This window comes from Triticum dicoccoides, chromosome 3A (assembly GCF_002162155.2).
Source record: "Triticum dicoccoides isolate Atlit2015 ecotype Zavitan chromosome 3A, WEW_v2.0, whole genome shotgun sequence".
Taxonomy (NCBI): domain Eukaryota; kingdom Viridiplantae; phylum Streptophyta; class Magnoliopsida; order Poales; family Poaceae; genus Triticum; species Triticum dicoccoides.
This window is the reverse complement of record NC_041384.1, coordinates 206,438,956-206,454,682: the sequence shown is the minus strand read 5'-3', so window position 1 is coordinate 206,454,682 and position 15,727 is coordinate 206,438,956. Positions and strand designations below refer to the sequence as shown.

Genomic DNA, 15,727 nt, shown 5'->3' with positions numbered 1-15,727 from the left:
CACAGAAAGCAGTCAGCCAAGCACACAGTAAGCAGCTCTTGCGACGGCGGCGGAGAATACTCCAGTCAAGTCAGTCGAGGCGGCGGCGTGGCGAGTCAACGCGATTCCCGGCGGCGAACCACTTCAGGCAGCGGCGGCGGCGCGCTCCTCAGTCCCCCGCTCGTGGGCATCTTATTGAGCTCGGCGCCGGCGACGTCCTTGCCGTGTCCTGCCCGTATCGCGCCGTCTCCACAGTGCGTATCGGGTTTATTTTATTTTTTAATAAAAAACCGGGATACACTTGGGATACGCGTATCAAAGCCGTATCCTGCGTATCGGAGTATCGGCGGCGTGCAATGCAGATACACCAGTTCTGGCCGTATCGGTGCTTCGTAGGCAACAAAGGGTGATTGGTTAAGCCACAGTGCTATCCGACAATTGTTCGCTAAGCAATGTGCCGCTTTATTTTGTTCACGAGATAGCTTAACCGAAACAAACACCCTATTCTCCAACAAGTCATTCACCTCAACAATAATATGACCACTACCCTATTTTGTTCACGAGATATCTTAACCGGATCAAATACCCTATTCTCCAACAAGCCATTCACCTCAACAATAATATGACTACATTCGGGGATATGTTGGGAGATATGTAACTTGGAGCTCCTGTTTTTTCCCCTTTCTCTCTGTTTTCTCTTCTCTTTAATCCTTGACCTATGGGTCACCCATCCCATGTTTTGTTTCCCAATTGCTCTCTGCTAAATCAATGCAAAGCCAGGAATCCCTGGATCTTTCAAAAAACAATAATATAACCACTAGAAGAGTTGTACGCACTTGCTGCGCCGTTTTCATAAAAAAATATTGGGTTTGATACGTGAGAAGATGATGGACTATTTTTCTTTATAATGTGGTGTTTTCCAAGTCCCTTTCAAAAGGTGTGATTATGTGCTAATTAACTGACATGTACTCCTAAAATACTTGACTTTCATTTGTCCAAAAATAAATGTACCGATATACTAAAACATGTCTAAATACATCTATATTTCGATAAATGGAAGGCATATATTGTGGAACGGATGGAGTATGTGAGAAAGTTTCCTGCACTCACGACGAAATGCTATATTCGTGCTATAATGTTGCATGTTGATGATTCCTTTTGCTAGGTGATGGAAGGGTGTGCATGACTATGTGCTTTAATAGGACGGTTGTTGACGTTTTTTTTATATGCTGGTTGTTTCTGATTGATTTGAGAGAAATCATTGACCCGTTCAACTTCAAAATTGGACATCTCAATGGAAATCGTCGCCCCAACAAAAAATTAAACATCTCAATTCAATGAAAATCATGAAACAAATTTAAAATAACCAAAATCGAAATCGTTGACCGAGTTAAAATCGTGAAACAGATCCAAAATTTGAACACCTCAATTGAAATCGCTGACCCAGTCAAAATTATAAAACATCCAAAATTAAACACCTCAATTGAATGAAAATCATGGATTAAATTCAAAATAACCTCAATCAAAATCGTTGAACACGATTCAAATTGAACACCTCAATTGATAAAATCATTGACCAAGTCAAAATCATGAACCAAACCAGATATTGAAACTTTAATTAAAGGAGAGAGCTCCAAAATTAGGGAGCATAGTATATCTACTAGAAGGGTTGGACGCGCTTTGCAACGCCTAAATATAATATTTATTACTTTTTGAAAACTCAAACCTATCAAGTTTGACCAAATTTGTAGAGAAATATATCAAAATCCATAATATGAAATGAATTTCTATATATTCTTCGTTTAATATTGTGGATGTTTATATTTTTTGCACACCAATTCAAAGAGGACCTTGTTGAGACAACACACATGCATCATCGTCATCGCTCCTTCCCTAGAGGAATCATCATCATCCATAAACTATGAGCAAACCACTCCGACTTTGCCGTAGGCGATCTTCGACTCGACCCACACCGTAGCAGACACGTGGACCTGTATGAAGATCTGCGGCAAAACTCAGCCACCGGCGGCCACACACTCTGACACTGACGGAGAACTCTAAAGGACAAAACCAGGCACAGTTGGTGCCACGGAAGATCGCCCAGTGGGCCACCTACAGACAGTTATCGTACACCACAAGGCCCGCTGCCGCAATGTCGACTCCATAGCCACAAACAAAACGAAGAATGGAGACGTCGGACAAGAGCCGACTACCGCAACCACTGTCGCGTCGCTGACATCGCTCCCACCATCATCATCGCCACAAAAGTCTAGACGCCATAATCGCCGTAAACCAGCGGTCCCGAGCCTTTAGTTCTTCAGATCTTGTCAATTGGTATCATGAGTTGTTGATAGGCGTTTAGATCTGGATAGTGCAATGTTGAGTTTTTTTCCTCGTAACTACGGTGACATCGAGGACTCAAGGCGGCGTGTAGCGGCCGTTGCATCGTTTAAGAGTGCATGAATTTATGATGGAAAGAAGGATGGCACGAAATTACGATAGGACAACACAGTAACTGATCAATTAAGATCAGGAAGAGGAAGATAAATTGGACGGACATTAAATCAATTGAGAAACAACATGATCAAAGGATTGAAAGGAAGAAGTCAGATGACGCGAAAAGGAGTAGGGAAAGGTGACACCGGAACGGGTGTACAGAGTAAGAAGGTAAACAATATCAATGGATGAGACATGATTGAAAAGAAGAATCGGTTTAAGAAAGAAGGATTGAAAAGAACCGGTTTAAGAGTAAAGAGGGAATTAAACAAGATGAGAAGATGAAACCTAACACAGGAATAGTGATGCACAAGAACGGTTGATGTACGTATATTGTGCCATATTGACAGGGTTGAGAATTCTTCTCCTTTTCAAGCAATTTCCGTCAAAACAAGTAGCCATATTGACAGGGTTGAGATTTTTTCTCCTTTTCAAGCAAGTTCCGTCAAAACAAGTGCCCGAATCACAGGGCAAATCAATAGACAGATGTGCTGGTGCGTGCCCTGCGAATTTTCATTGTTTTAGCTGTCATGCGTCAAAGCGTGACTGCCGAGGCGGCGAATGTCAGCAAGCAAACAGGTCATCGCTTCAAATGACAGTAGTACTCAAGCAAACAGGTCATCGCTTCAAATGACAGCAATACTGTAATCCAATAATGCTGTAATCCATAGTGAGATGATGATTATTACTCGCTAATTTACATAAGTACCCTTGGTTCAACTCGAATGAAAAAGATGACCCTACTACAAGCTGTTAACTATGGTTCAGAGTTACAAATCTAGCATGCAGTAAGAGAGAACTTATCACAGCTATTATTCCCTATGTTTTTGTTCTTTTCTGTTTGGCACTCATCCATCACCATAGTACCTAGCCAGACTGATCAAAAAGCAAGAGCTTCATATGTACAAACACCATGAAGAAACCAGATATAAGGGAATCAATGTCCTGCACCAGAGCACACATTACGTGTAACGACTAACGACCAAGTACCTCCAGAAGGCAAGGATCCCAGCCACATGCTCAATCGCTCGTCCACTTCAATCACAGTGCCTACTGTCAAGATCAAGATCACAGTGCGTAGATGCTACAGATTTGTACAGCTAAAACTAGGCACGCTTCTGATCCCCCTCTACTACAAACTGATCCCACCACGGTGACGTCCATGGTGCAGTATTGCTGCAGCAACTCCAACCATGCAAAGAGCAACGAGTATATTCAGTCCTGTTGCTGAACAGCCTCTAAATGCCCTTTGGATGCCCCTGAGAAATCCTTGGTTGTTGTGACCTCCACACTTCTTTGCATCAGACTGCCTGGCAGAAGTAATATCACGCACATGTTTCTTCTGGTGTTTCACATTAGTCATGAGATCAAGATGACCGTTGTTGTCAACGAACTTGATAGTCTGGTTGATGGATTCAGAGCTGCTCGTAACCATCCTGCCAAGACTTTGCTGAAGTCGAGCCTTGTATGGTGGAGCGCTGGCTGCAGATGTTCCCCCATGACGTGTTCGCACTACAATTCCAGTATCAGCAGGTTCATACAGATTAGGCCCATTATTTTCCAGAGGTAACTGTAGCTCTTTCATCTGAAATTCCTCCATGAAGTTGTTTGACAGACTGAAGGGATCCGCCGCCGTAAAGTATGTTTGCTGCCATGAAGTGAAGTCATCACTACCAGGATACAACATGGAGTGAATATCATCTGGCAACAGGAAGTCTGTATCGTCTACCACAGTCTGGTTAGGACTGGCATAGTCCAGTTCCACCTTCGGAGCCATAGCACCAATGTTCTGTAATTCAGCAGGGAAAATAAATGCAATGAGTAAGCGTGCAGGAACTAAAAAATATAGTACCATGCCCAGCAGAAAGGAGAAGATTGCTCATAATTTGCACTATGATACGCTCATAACTTAAAAATTAATATTTTAAGAGGATGAGCCCATAATCCTGAGGTACACACAAATTCAGCAGCAAAGAGACAGGACAAAGGAGTAGCACTAGCACATAAGCTAGTTTAAGGAATTGACAAGCTACTAACACCAGGTCCAGAACAAGTTGTAATAACTAATAACTCTGGCTAGTTTCAACTTTATTTAAGATTGCATTGGACAATTCAGAGTTTCTTGGAAATAATTAATAGCACTGCAATTTAGATTTTGTTTTTCTGTGCATAAATAAACTCATTTTTAGTGCACTGTTGTCTATGGTATCCACATATCAGCAAAGTTCTACAGTATTTTCTGGCGTGAGTGATTTATGCATACCTAGTTAGCTCTATCAACTACCACCAAGCAACTAGCACATGCATGAGATCAAAATTATTATGAAGAAGCTTCTTGGCTTGCAAAATCTACCTAATAATTTCTTGCCTATGCATAAGCATTTTTCCTTACAAGGGAACTATTGGTTGAATTGTTTAAATACTAAGCACTGCTGTGAGCGATAACATACCGATGATTCAGCATTTTGTTCATCCGGAGACAGTTGAGCAGAAACAGAATCCACTGCAGTGTTAGCAGAAGGATCAAAGGAGGTATCAAGCAGTTCTTCCAGCCATTCTTTAAGGTCATCATTCCCATCTGGAGTTGTGTGAGCAGGGATAGCTACCGTAGCAGCATCACTTGGAAGTTCATCACCAATAATTGATGATGCAGCAGTATCTGGTTGTTCAACACTGACAGCTAAAATAGCAGCAACATTTGCTTGTTGTGGCTGAGGGTTATTATTGCCCACCTCGTTACCATTCTCTGATGTCCAGTCAATTCTTTTAGTAACTTTACATAGAACAAAGGCATCCTGAAGAAGAAAGAAATAACATTAGCACACTAGATTTCAAGTTTGTGCCTTTTTTTAAGGCATCTAACATGTGAAATGCACATCAAGTAATGTAACATAACATGTAAAAGATGCAACGAAATGCATCTAGCTCTCTCATGCTGTTTCTTAATATACTAATGTTTTGAAACCTCAATTGTTGGTACAATACCTTCATATCAGGGCAGGCTTGACATTCATTCTCATCTATGTAGTATTCATGCATAATCCACTCAGTACGTTTTCCAGTGGGAGGCCGACCTTCATGAAAAACTAAAGTTTTCTTTGTTCCTATGGTCCGCTTATCCACCTTAATGGCCCGGTCTTTTCCAGTAGACTTCCAATACCCAGCAACCGTTGCCCTATTTGACCGAGCACCATTAGGATACTTTCTGTCTCGAGCAGCAAAGAAATGCCACTTGTTATCCTGGGTTGGAACATTGCACTTTGCTGTAACATGAAGTATCATCAGAGGATTAGGTACGATGAGGATTTGAAGAACACGGCAGATAAAATCTAGAATGCATCGGATACTAAAAACAGAAAGTAAATCCTCTATATTGCCAAAGGATGAGTACTGACAAAGAAAATACACCATTAGCGATCAACTGTTAAAATTATAAAGCTTATTAAGATTAACTACTAAGGGCATGCACAGTGGTTGATAAGACAGTCTTATCTTAAGTCCTGTATGTAATTTAGAAATGACAATAAAAGCATGTCTACAATGGGTCATCTCTTAGCCTTATCTTCAATAACTAGTTATTCCTAAGAACGTAGTGAGACATGTTCTAAGAGATAATTTCTTAAATAAGAGAAGACAAGCCTTTTCTTATGATTTCTCTCTCCTCCGCCTCAACATTTATACTAAGTGGCACTGCTAAGATAGCACCATTGTACGTGCCCTATCATCACTGGTTAAACAAGGGTATATGCCACGTTCTTTAGTCACTCCTACCAAATGTCTAGTTATGATATCATTACCAATAATTACATTATGTGACACGAGAAGGCTCAATTTGTGGAAAAGAACAAAGTACAAATATAGGAGCAGAAACTAAACATTTTTCTCCTCCATACTGCATTTTACTATGAACCAGAATAATCACAGGCAACCATATACAAGCATCTTCAACTTACCAGGTAAATCCCATGGTTCATGCTTGTATATATCCACCTCTGGTATAATGTCATATTCGATTTTCTGACCGAGTATTTTCTTTTTCAGATAGTGAGCAACGAGTTCAGTGTCCTTGGGATGGAATCCAAATCCTGGTGGCAGAGCCATGTCACGTAGAGTTTCCATTGTATATGATCTGGGCAAGAATAACAAAACACAAATACGATTAGTACTGTGATTCTGAAACTATAGAGAGTAATTAGAATCACTTCAAGTAATCTTACAGCACCCCCTCTCTCCCCTTACTCCACACGACCAAAAGGGGGGCCATTAGTACTGCAATGAGACGGCAATGAGCCCCAGTTCCCCACGCACTATGGTGCAACTCGAATCCCCGCTATGTGGTCGTTCGTGCCAACGGGCCGAGGTTTCGGCGGAAGGGGCCCCGAATCGCGCTCCGCATGCGCCAAAATCGGGACTCGAGGAGAGGAGCTCCGGCCAAAAAAAAAAAAATCTCTCCTCCCTGTCCCCAAAGGCCTAAATCCAGGAGCACCAGAACCTCGAGCCCTAAACCAACGAGAGCTCTGCCGGCAACCGCGGCAAAAGCGCCGGCACCGAGGAAGGCGCCTCTTCTCACGCGAAACGGAATGGATCGGGAAGTGGTCGCCGAGGAAGGAGTTCCCTCACCTGTGGTGCGGAGAGCAGAGCCGCGCCGGCGCCGGGACGTAGCCCCGACCGATCGATCGGAGGGGAGAGCGGTAACCAGCAGGGGGAAGCCGGAGCTGGGGCTGCGGACGGAAGACGGCGGGCGGAAGGGGATCGCGGAAGAGGCGGTGGAGGCGAAGAGGCCGAGGCGGTCGCAGGAACCGGTCAAGTCTTTGTGAGGGCTGGCTGGCTGGCGGGTGGGTGGGGCGGCCGCGGCGTGGTGCTGTGTCTCAGACGCAGACGCAGACGCAGACGAAGCGAGGGGGGCTGGAAAAGGGAATGGGATGCGAGGCGCGTGAGGGGAGACGTGGGGTGAGAGGATGAGGAGGGAGGGAGGGACTGCACGAGGAAGCTGCCAAGAAGAAGCGGGCCTGTGGCGTGCGCCCACTCTGTGCGGACGCGGTTTTAAACCAATAATTTGGCTTCCTTAACGCGGGCGTCCTCCCTCCCGGTCAAGCCGTCGGATCCGCTGATTCGTTCCCTCGGGGCGCCGGTGCGGTGGCGGTGGGCCCGTCAGCCACGTTGGTCCTCCTATCGTGTCGCCCAAGTCTAGCTATCGTGGCTTTCGGAGTGGCGTGCTGCTACTGGCTACGCTCACTCGTTTGAAGCCTTGGCATACGCATACCGAGTGTCACAGCTCAGAAGCCGGACTCTGCCGCCTCAATCCGTCCAAAACGACTGGTCACGGTGGTGAGTAGCTTTAGACTACTAGTAGTACATTCGTCCGGATGTACGGAGTATAATGCATGCTCATAGTTTTAGGTCAATAATTACATCCAGATCCATAGACCACCTAGCGACGACTACAAGCACTGAAGTGAGCCGAAAGGCGCGCAGCTGTCATTGTCCCTCCCTCGCCAGACCCGGGCAAACGTTGTTGTAGTAGACAGTCAGGAAATCGTCGTGTTAAGGCCCCATAGAACCAACGCACCAGAACAACAACCGTCGTGGATGAAGAGTGTAGATCAGAAGGGTCCAACCTGAAAACACATGAACAAAGACGAACGACGTACAAATCCGAACAAATCCACCAAAGACAGATCCGCCGGAGACACACCTCCACGCGCCCACCGATGATGCTAGACGCATCACCGGAACAGGGGCTAGGAGGGGGGCCCTGTATTTCATCTTCAGGGAGTTGTCGCCGTCTCGCCTTCCTGAGCAGGACACAAACCCTAACAAAGCTCAAAAAAATCTAAAAACAGAGCCCTCCCATCGGCAAGGGCCGAGATCCACTCCGTCTCCATATTTTTTGACACTATATGAAAAAAATTGTACCTTGCAAAAACTTCTCATATACCTTGAAATTATTTGTCGCAAAATGAATATATCTACAACTAAAATACGACTAGATACATCCATTTCTACAATAAGTATTTCCGAACGATGGGAATATGTAATAAAAAAATATATGTTTAGAAACTACATCCCTATATGACACTAATGATATGCTTTTGGTGACACATAGGTTCTGTTTTCACTCAAGCCACCTAGGTTCGAATCTCCTCGCCTACCTAACAATGAAAGTTAAGGGAGGAAACTTCCCCTTTAGGCCTCCTTTGATTTGTAGGAATTTCATAGGATTTCTATAGAATAGGATTTGCAAAGGGAAATTTCCTTTGAAACCCTTTGGTTTGTAGGAATGGATTACTATTCCTATGTAGGATAGGAATAAATCCTTCATATTTTGGAGGAAAAAACATTAGCTAAGGCCTCCTTTGGTTCATAGGATTGAAAAATCATAGGAATAGGAAAGTCGTAGGAAATGAGATGACATGCATCTCAAATCCTATGCATAGGAATAGAAAAGGAGATGCCCTTTGATTCACACCATAGGATTTTTTTCATTGAGTCTAGGCTAATGTTTATTTTCCTATGAAATGTGGAGGATAGGAAGAATTCCTCCATATGAATAGGATTTCATTCCTACAAACCAAAGAGCTCTGAAGGAATTTTTCCTATAGAAATCCTATCCTATGAAAATCCTACAAAATCCCTCCAAACCAAAGGAGGCCTAAGACTCAATAGCAAAATTCCTATCCTATGCATCAAATGACATCTCTTTCTTTATAGGAATTGAGATGCATATCATCTCACTTCCTATGAAGTTCCTATTCCTACAATATTCCTATCCTATGAACCAAACATTAGCTACTCGTTCCTTTAATATTCCCTCCGTCTCATAATGTAAGACGTTTTTTGACACTAGTCTTGCATTATGGGACGAAGGGAGTAATATTTAATTAGTCAAATCAATGACTTAGAACTACGCGTACCGGCTATGCACCCGGATGGAGGAAGTAGTAAGTTATTAGTCTATGCTACTAATTCCATAAATGAGTAGTGCCATATGTGTGACAATAGTGAGACCTTCATTTATTACTTTGTAGAGTCATTTTTAATTGGGAAGCGCTATGTGACGGTAACACATTAGGTTGGTCACAATGTGAGTATCATAGGTAGTATCATGCATACTAATTAGGCGTTTTTCCTGAGATGATGATGGTGTCCTGGATTAGTGGTACTAGCCATGTCGGCTCCCATTATTATGGGTCATATGGGACTATCAACCAGTGGACCACGTTTGACAGGCCCACGAGCATCAAGAAGGAATCTACCGAAGATGTGGTGCACACTCCAAGACTTAGAGGCGATCTTTGGCACGTTTACCCTTAGATATAACCAACCTATGTGTAGGATCGAAGTAGGTCTAGAGGGGGGTGATTAGACTACTTGACAAATAAAAACCTAGCATTTTCCCAATTTTAGTTGCAGACAAGTTTTAGCAACAAACCCAAGTCAAGCAGCAATCTGAACATGCAAGTCTAGAGTAGTGGGCAGCGAAAAGTAAGGCTTTGCATATGAACTTAAAGGTGTGGATCGAAGATATCAAACGCAATGAAGACACAATGATTTTTGGCGTGGTTCCGATAGGTGGTGTTATTGTACAGAGGGCTCCACCCACGAAGGGTCCACGAAGAAGCAACCTTGTCTATTCCATCATGGCTTACGCCCATGAAGGACTAGTCTCACTCAGGGTAGATCTTCACGAAGTAGGCGATCTCCTTGCTCTTACAAACTCCTTGGTTCAACTCCAAGCTTGGAGGCTCCAAAGTGACACCTAACTAATCTAGGAGACACCACTCTCGAAAAGGTAATAGATGTTGTTGATGATGAACTCCTTGCTCTTGTTCTTCAAGAGATAGTCTCCTCAACACTCAATCACTCTCTCACATATTTTGCATGGTGGTGGGAGAAGGATTGGAGTGGAGAGCAACTTGAGGGGGCTAGAAATCAAGGATCAAATGGTTGGAGTGGAATGCCTTGATCTCAACACAACTGTAGGTGGTTCTCTCGCAGAAAATGGATATGTGAAGTGTAGTTTCGTCTTGGTTGCTCTCACTGAGAGTAGGTGGTGTGGGTGGGGTATATATAGCCATCACCAAAGATCTAGCCATTACACACTTTATGCATAACTCGGTGACACCGAACGGAATCTCGGTGAGACCGACCTGGGCAAAAGATTCAAACGTTAGACATTTCGGTGAGATGGATGGATCCACTTGGTGAGACCGATTAGCGATGACCTAAGTAGTACCTCATCTCGGTAATTACGATTGGTTTCACTCGGTGATTCTGAAGTGAAATCAATTGTTTACAGGAACTTGGCACATGCACTTCAGTGGGACAAAATGTCATCTCGGTTGTACCAAGTTTCTAGGGTTTGGCTTATGGTACTGTCTTGAGTATCTCAGTGGGTCCAGATGGGAGCATTTTGGTGGGACTGAGAATAGACTTGGGGTTTTGGACAATTTGGAATGTGGGAAAGTGGTTGAGGGTTTTGGAGCAATATCTTCAAGCACTTGAGCAAATGACTCATGATCAAAACCTTGTCTACTTTTAATATTATTGGCTTTCATATGGAGTTAATGTGATCTTTGATCACTTAACCAAAAATTAGAGTCTTGAAGCTTTTGCTAATATATTTCCTTAGCATTTTGAGGGGTTGCTACTTGTGAGTTGCGTTGGGATTTCCCTGAAGCGGAGAGGATGTTGTAGTACAATAGAGATAAGTATTTCCCTCAGTTAAGAATCAAGGTTATCAATCCAGTAGGAGAACCACACAAGACCTCGTGAACAACACCTACACACAAAATAACAAATACTTGCACCCAACGCAAACAAGGGGTTCTCAATCCCTTGGCAGTTAATTGCAAGGATTAAATCTCGTAGTGATAGATAGATAAACAAAAACACAAAATAAAATGAAAGTAATAAATTGCAGCAAGGTATTTTTGGATTTTAATATATGATAAGATATACCCGACGGCCATGGTTTTCACTAAAGGCTTCTCTCTTGAACATAGCATACGGCGGGTAAACAAATTATTGTTGAGCAATTGATAGAAAAGCGCATTGTTATTACGATATTCAAGGCAATGATCATGTATATAGGCATCACGTCTGAGACAAGTAGACCGACTCCTGCCTGCATCTACTACTATTACTCCACACATCGATCGCTATCCAACATACATCTAGAGTATTAAGTTCATAAAGAACGGAATAACGCCTTAAGCAAGATGACATGATGTAGACAAAGTAAACCCAATTAATATGAATAAACCCCATCTTTTTATCCTTAATGGCAACGATACAAGTATGTGTCATGTCCCTTTCTGTCACTAGGATTGAGAAACGCAAGATCGAACCCATCACAAAGCACCTCTCCCATTGCAAGATAAATCAATCTAGTTGGCCAAACCAAACAGACAGATCGAAGAGAAATACAAAGCTATAACAATCATGCATAAAAGAGTTCAGAGAAGACCCAAATAATATTCAAGAATAATCTGGTCATAAACCCACAATTTATTAGATCCCAAGAAACACACCGCAAGAAAGGATTACATCAAATAGATCTCCAAGAACATCGAGGAGAAATTGCATTAAAGATTAAAGAGAGATAAGAAGCCATCTAGCTACTAGCTATGGACCCGTAGGTCTATGGTAAACTACTCACACATCATCGGAAGGGTAGTAAGGTTGACGTAGAGGCCCTCCATGATTGATTCACCCTCTGGCAGAGTACCAGAAAAGGTCTCCAGATGGGATCTCCGAAGAATAGAAACTTGCGGTGGCGGAAAAAGTTTTTTGGGTGGCTCTCTGATGTATTGGGAATATTTGGGAGTTTATAGAAGTGGAATTAGGTCAAGAGGTGCCACTAGGGGCCCACAAGCCTGGGGGTGCACCTGGCAGGCTTGTCGCTCCCTCATGACTCTTCAGGTCTTCTCCTGAAGCTTCTAGGATCCCTTCTAGTCCAGAAAAAACCATCAAAAAGTTTGTAGTGTTTGGTCACTGTTTGGTACTGATTTTCTGAAAAGCCAAAAATAACAATTGGCACTGAGCAATAGGTTAATAGGTTAGTCCCAAAATGATATATAATTGCATAATAAACATCCAAGATTGATACTATAATAACATGGAACAATCAAAAATTATAGATACGTTGGAGACGTATCAGGGGTCCACAATCACATGTCCTTGCCATGCCTACATCAAACTTTCCTGAAATTATCTTTGAATGGACATTAGTTCAATGATGCATATGTTGTTATTAATTACCAAATCACCCGGGGATTAGTTGCACTTTAACTACCTATATGCGGTATGACTCTGCCGTTCCAAGTAAATTTGCATGTGCCACCTCTAATCATTCAAATAAGCATTTTTTGTGCCCGTACCGCTCATGGAGCAACAACGGGCGGTCAGTATCTTCCATGCTAAGCAGTTTATTCTTATGATAAGTGTTCATTCACTTGTCCTTTCATGAGAGGGGTTGGTATTCGGGATGCCCAGTCCCATGTTCAAAAACGAAAACTAATGAAACAAACTCCCCGCAAAAGTTGTTGGTGCGGAGGGTACCCAAGGATTCGACTAGCCAAGTGTCGGTGTCACAACCGGCGGATCTTGGGTAGGGGGTCACGAACTGTGCGTCTAGGCCGGATGGTAACAGGAGGCAAGGGACACAAAGTTTTACCCAGGTTCGGGCCCTCTCGATGGAGGTAAAACCCTACGTCCTGCTTGATTAATATTGATGATGTGGGTAGTACAAGAGTAGATCTACCACGAGATCGAAGAGGCTAAACCCTAGAAGCTAGCCTATGGTATGATTGTTGTTGTGTATGTTGTCCTACGGACTAAAACCCTCCGGTTTATATAGACACCGGAGAGGGTTAGGGTTACACAAAGTCGGTTACAATGGTAGGAGATCTGCATATCCGTATCGCCAAGCTTGCCTTCCACACCAAGGAAAGTCCCTTCCGGACACGGGACGAAGTCTTCAATCTTGTATCTTCATAGTCCAGGAGTCTGGCTGAAGGTATAGTCCGGCCATCCGGACACCCCCTAATCCAGGACTCCCTCAGTAGCCCCTGAACCAGGCTTCAATGACGATGAGTCTGGCGCACAGATTGTCTTCGGCATTGCAAGGCGGGTTCCTCCTCCAAGTACTTCATAGAAGATTTTGAACACAAAGATAGTGTCCGGCTCTGCAAAATAAGTTTCCACATATTGCCATAGAGAGAATAATATTTACACAAATCTAATCTGCTGACGTATTCCGTAGTGTGACACACCACAGCCAAGCCTTTATCCGAGTCGTTTCATTATCCCACCTCAGCGCGTCATGCGAGGCGGTTTCCTTGGCACGTCTTGTTAAAGTACAGATCGTGTCCCCTTATTCCGGGATTCTCATCAATACGGGCGTGGGTAACCCAACCGCTTCTAGGACTCCTAGATTATAGGCAAGTCCAAACGGACACGGAGAGGACGCTTGATATTCACCCTCTTTATAAAGGGGACAAGGCTTTTATTTTTCCCTCCCGTGCTCAATCGAATCCTTCCCCCACCTCAAGCTCAAACGCCCGAAGTTCAGGTCAGGTGCTCCGAACCTTCAGTCATGTTCGGATCTAGCCTTCAAGGCCGATGGGTGCCTTCCTCCATCATGGAAGAAGACATCAAGAAGTTGAGGGAGGCCAGATATCTGACCGCCGAGATTTTGCATCGGCTGCCTCCCCAAGGGCAGGCCGTCCCTACCCCCGAACCCAATGAGAACATCGTGTTCGTCTCCCACTTCCTCCGAGGTCTAGGCCTTGCTCTGGATCCTTTCGTTAGGGGTTTGATGTTTTACTACGGGCTAGACTTTCATGATCTAGCTCCGGACTCCTTTCTTCATATCACGACATTTATTGTCGTATGCGAGGCCTTCCTCCGGGTTACCCCTCACTTTGGCCTATGGCTCAAGACCTTTGAAGTGAAGCCGAAGATGGTCGAGGGGCAACATGCAGTGTGTGGAGGTGCCTTAATATGCAAGATGATGGGAGCTCCGTGGCCCAAAGGTTCCATCCCAGAGGTGTCTGAATTGTGGCAACAGGAGTGGTTCTACATCACGGCTCCTAGAAGTGCCAAGTGGGCGCCCCCCCTGTTTTCCGCTCGGGCCCTCCACCACAGCTGATGTCATGGACCAGCAGAGGTCTGAGCTGGGGTCCAGCCAAGGACGTGCCTATACTGCAAAGCCGCATTCGAGATCTCTTCAGTGGAGATTTTAGTTTGGTTGCGGTAATACAGGTTATGCTGGTTCGTCAAGTCCAGCCCTGCAAACGCCGGCCTCTTCGCCTGTGGGAGTTCAATCCCGAGGGACCGCGTGCCATTCAAAATTTTCTCGGCCTGACGCACGAGGAGATGTGCAAGTCATTCTTCGGACCTCAGGTGGAGTGTCCGGAAATCACCGAGGACGTGGGCCTGAGTAGTAACCGCGCCGCCGAACAGGTAAGGCATCTTCCGGCCGAACATACTACCTCTCCTTTGTTATGAAGTTATTTCTGAAAGTTCGCTTTTTGACCAGGACTGGCTAACAAAGGCGAAGTTGATTCGGTGTTCGGCCCCCCTCCCTGAGGGTTTGGAAAATCCGGTATTGGAAAAGATGCTCCAGACCGCACCTTGCCCGGAGCCCTTGAAGGAAGATACTGTGGAGGATAATGCGGGCGGACGCGGGCCCCCAACGCTGCCCATTCTAGCTGAGGGAGCGAGCGTCTCCATAGAGGAAGACGACCAGAAGAGGAAAAGGACTGCGCCCGGGGATTCGGAAGCCGAAGCTTCCAAATGGGAGAAGAAGTCTCCCACAGAGGGTCCTACCTTGGGGGGCGCTGTTGCCGCACAAAGTCCGCGGGGGGATCAATTCTCCCACGAGTCGTAAGTGACCCGAAATACTTCTAATAGTACAGATATGCCATCTTTTTCTTCTGAGAAAATAACCACCGCATATATTTTTGCAGTTCGGGCCTTAGCCCCTCTGAAATGAGCTCATTTTCGGGGGATCTTCTTCCAGAGATGATGGAGAGCGAAATGCCTCCTCCGGACTCCTCCGCTCCAGAAGCGGGCGACCCTGAAGTGTCGTCGCGGAGGGCCTCTTCGAGTCCGGTGAGGCCAGGAGATAATCCCATTGACCCCCGAAGCTCCCAGTGTCCGGCTCCCGAAGAGAGCAGACAAAAGAGTTCGGCACCGTCTAGTGTGCGATCAGATGTTCTGAGGGAGCTGGTGGGGCGCGCGGCCA

At 44.7% G+C, this 15,727-nt stretch overlaps 1 protein-coding gene across 1 annotated transcript; it reads right to left on the bottom strand.

The window, feature by feature from the left end:
• Positions 1 to 3,080: 3,080 nt before the first annotated feature.
• Positions 3,081 to 7,437, bottom strand: LOC119267873 (NAC domain-containing protein 74-like). The gene is made up of 5 exons (XM_037549308.1): positions 7,096 to 7,437; positions 6,429 to 6,604; positions 5,461 to 5,738; positions 4,926 to 5,270; positions 3,081 to 4,264 (listed from the first exon to the last, which is right to left on the bottom strand). Exons 2-5 carry the CDS (start codon positions 6,592 to 6,594, stop codon positions 3,608 to 3,610), a joined length of 1,446 nt encoding a protein of 481 aa, XP_037405205.1. The 5' UTR covers positions 6,595 to 6,604; positions 7,096 to 7,437; the 3' UTR covers positions 3,081 to 3,607.
• Positions 7,438 to 15,727: the final 8,290 nt, after the last annotated feature.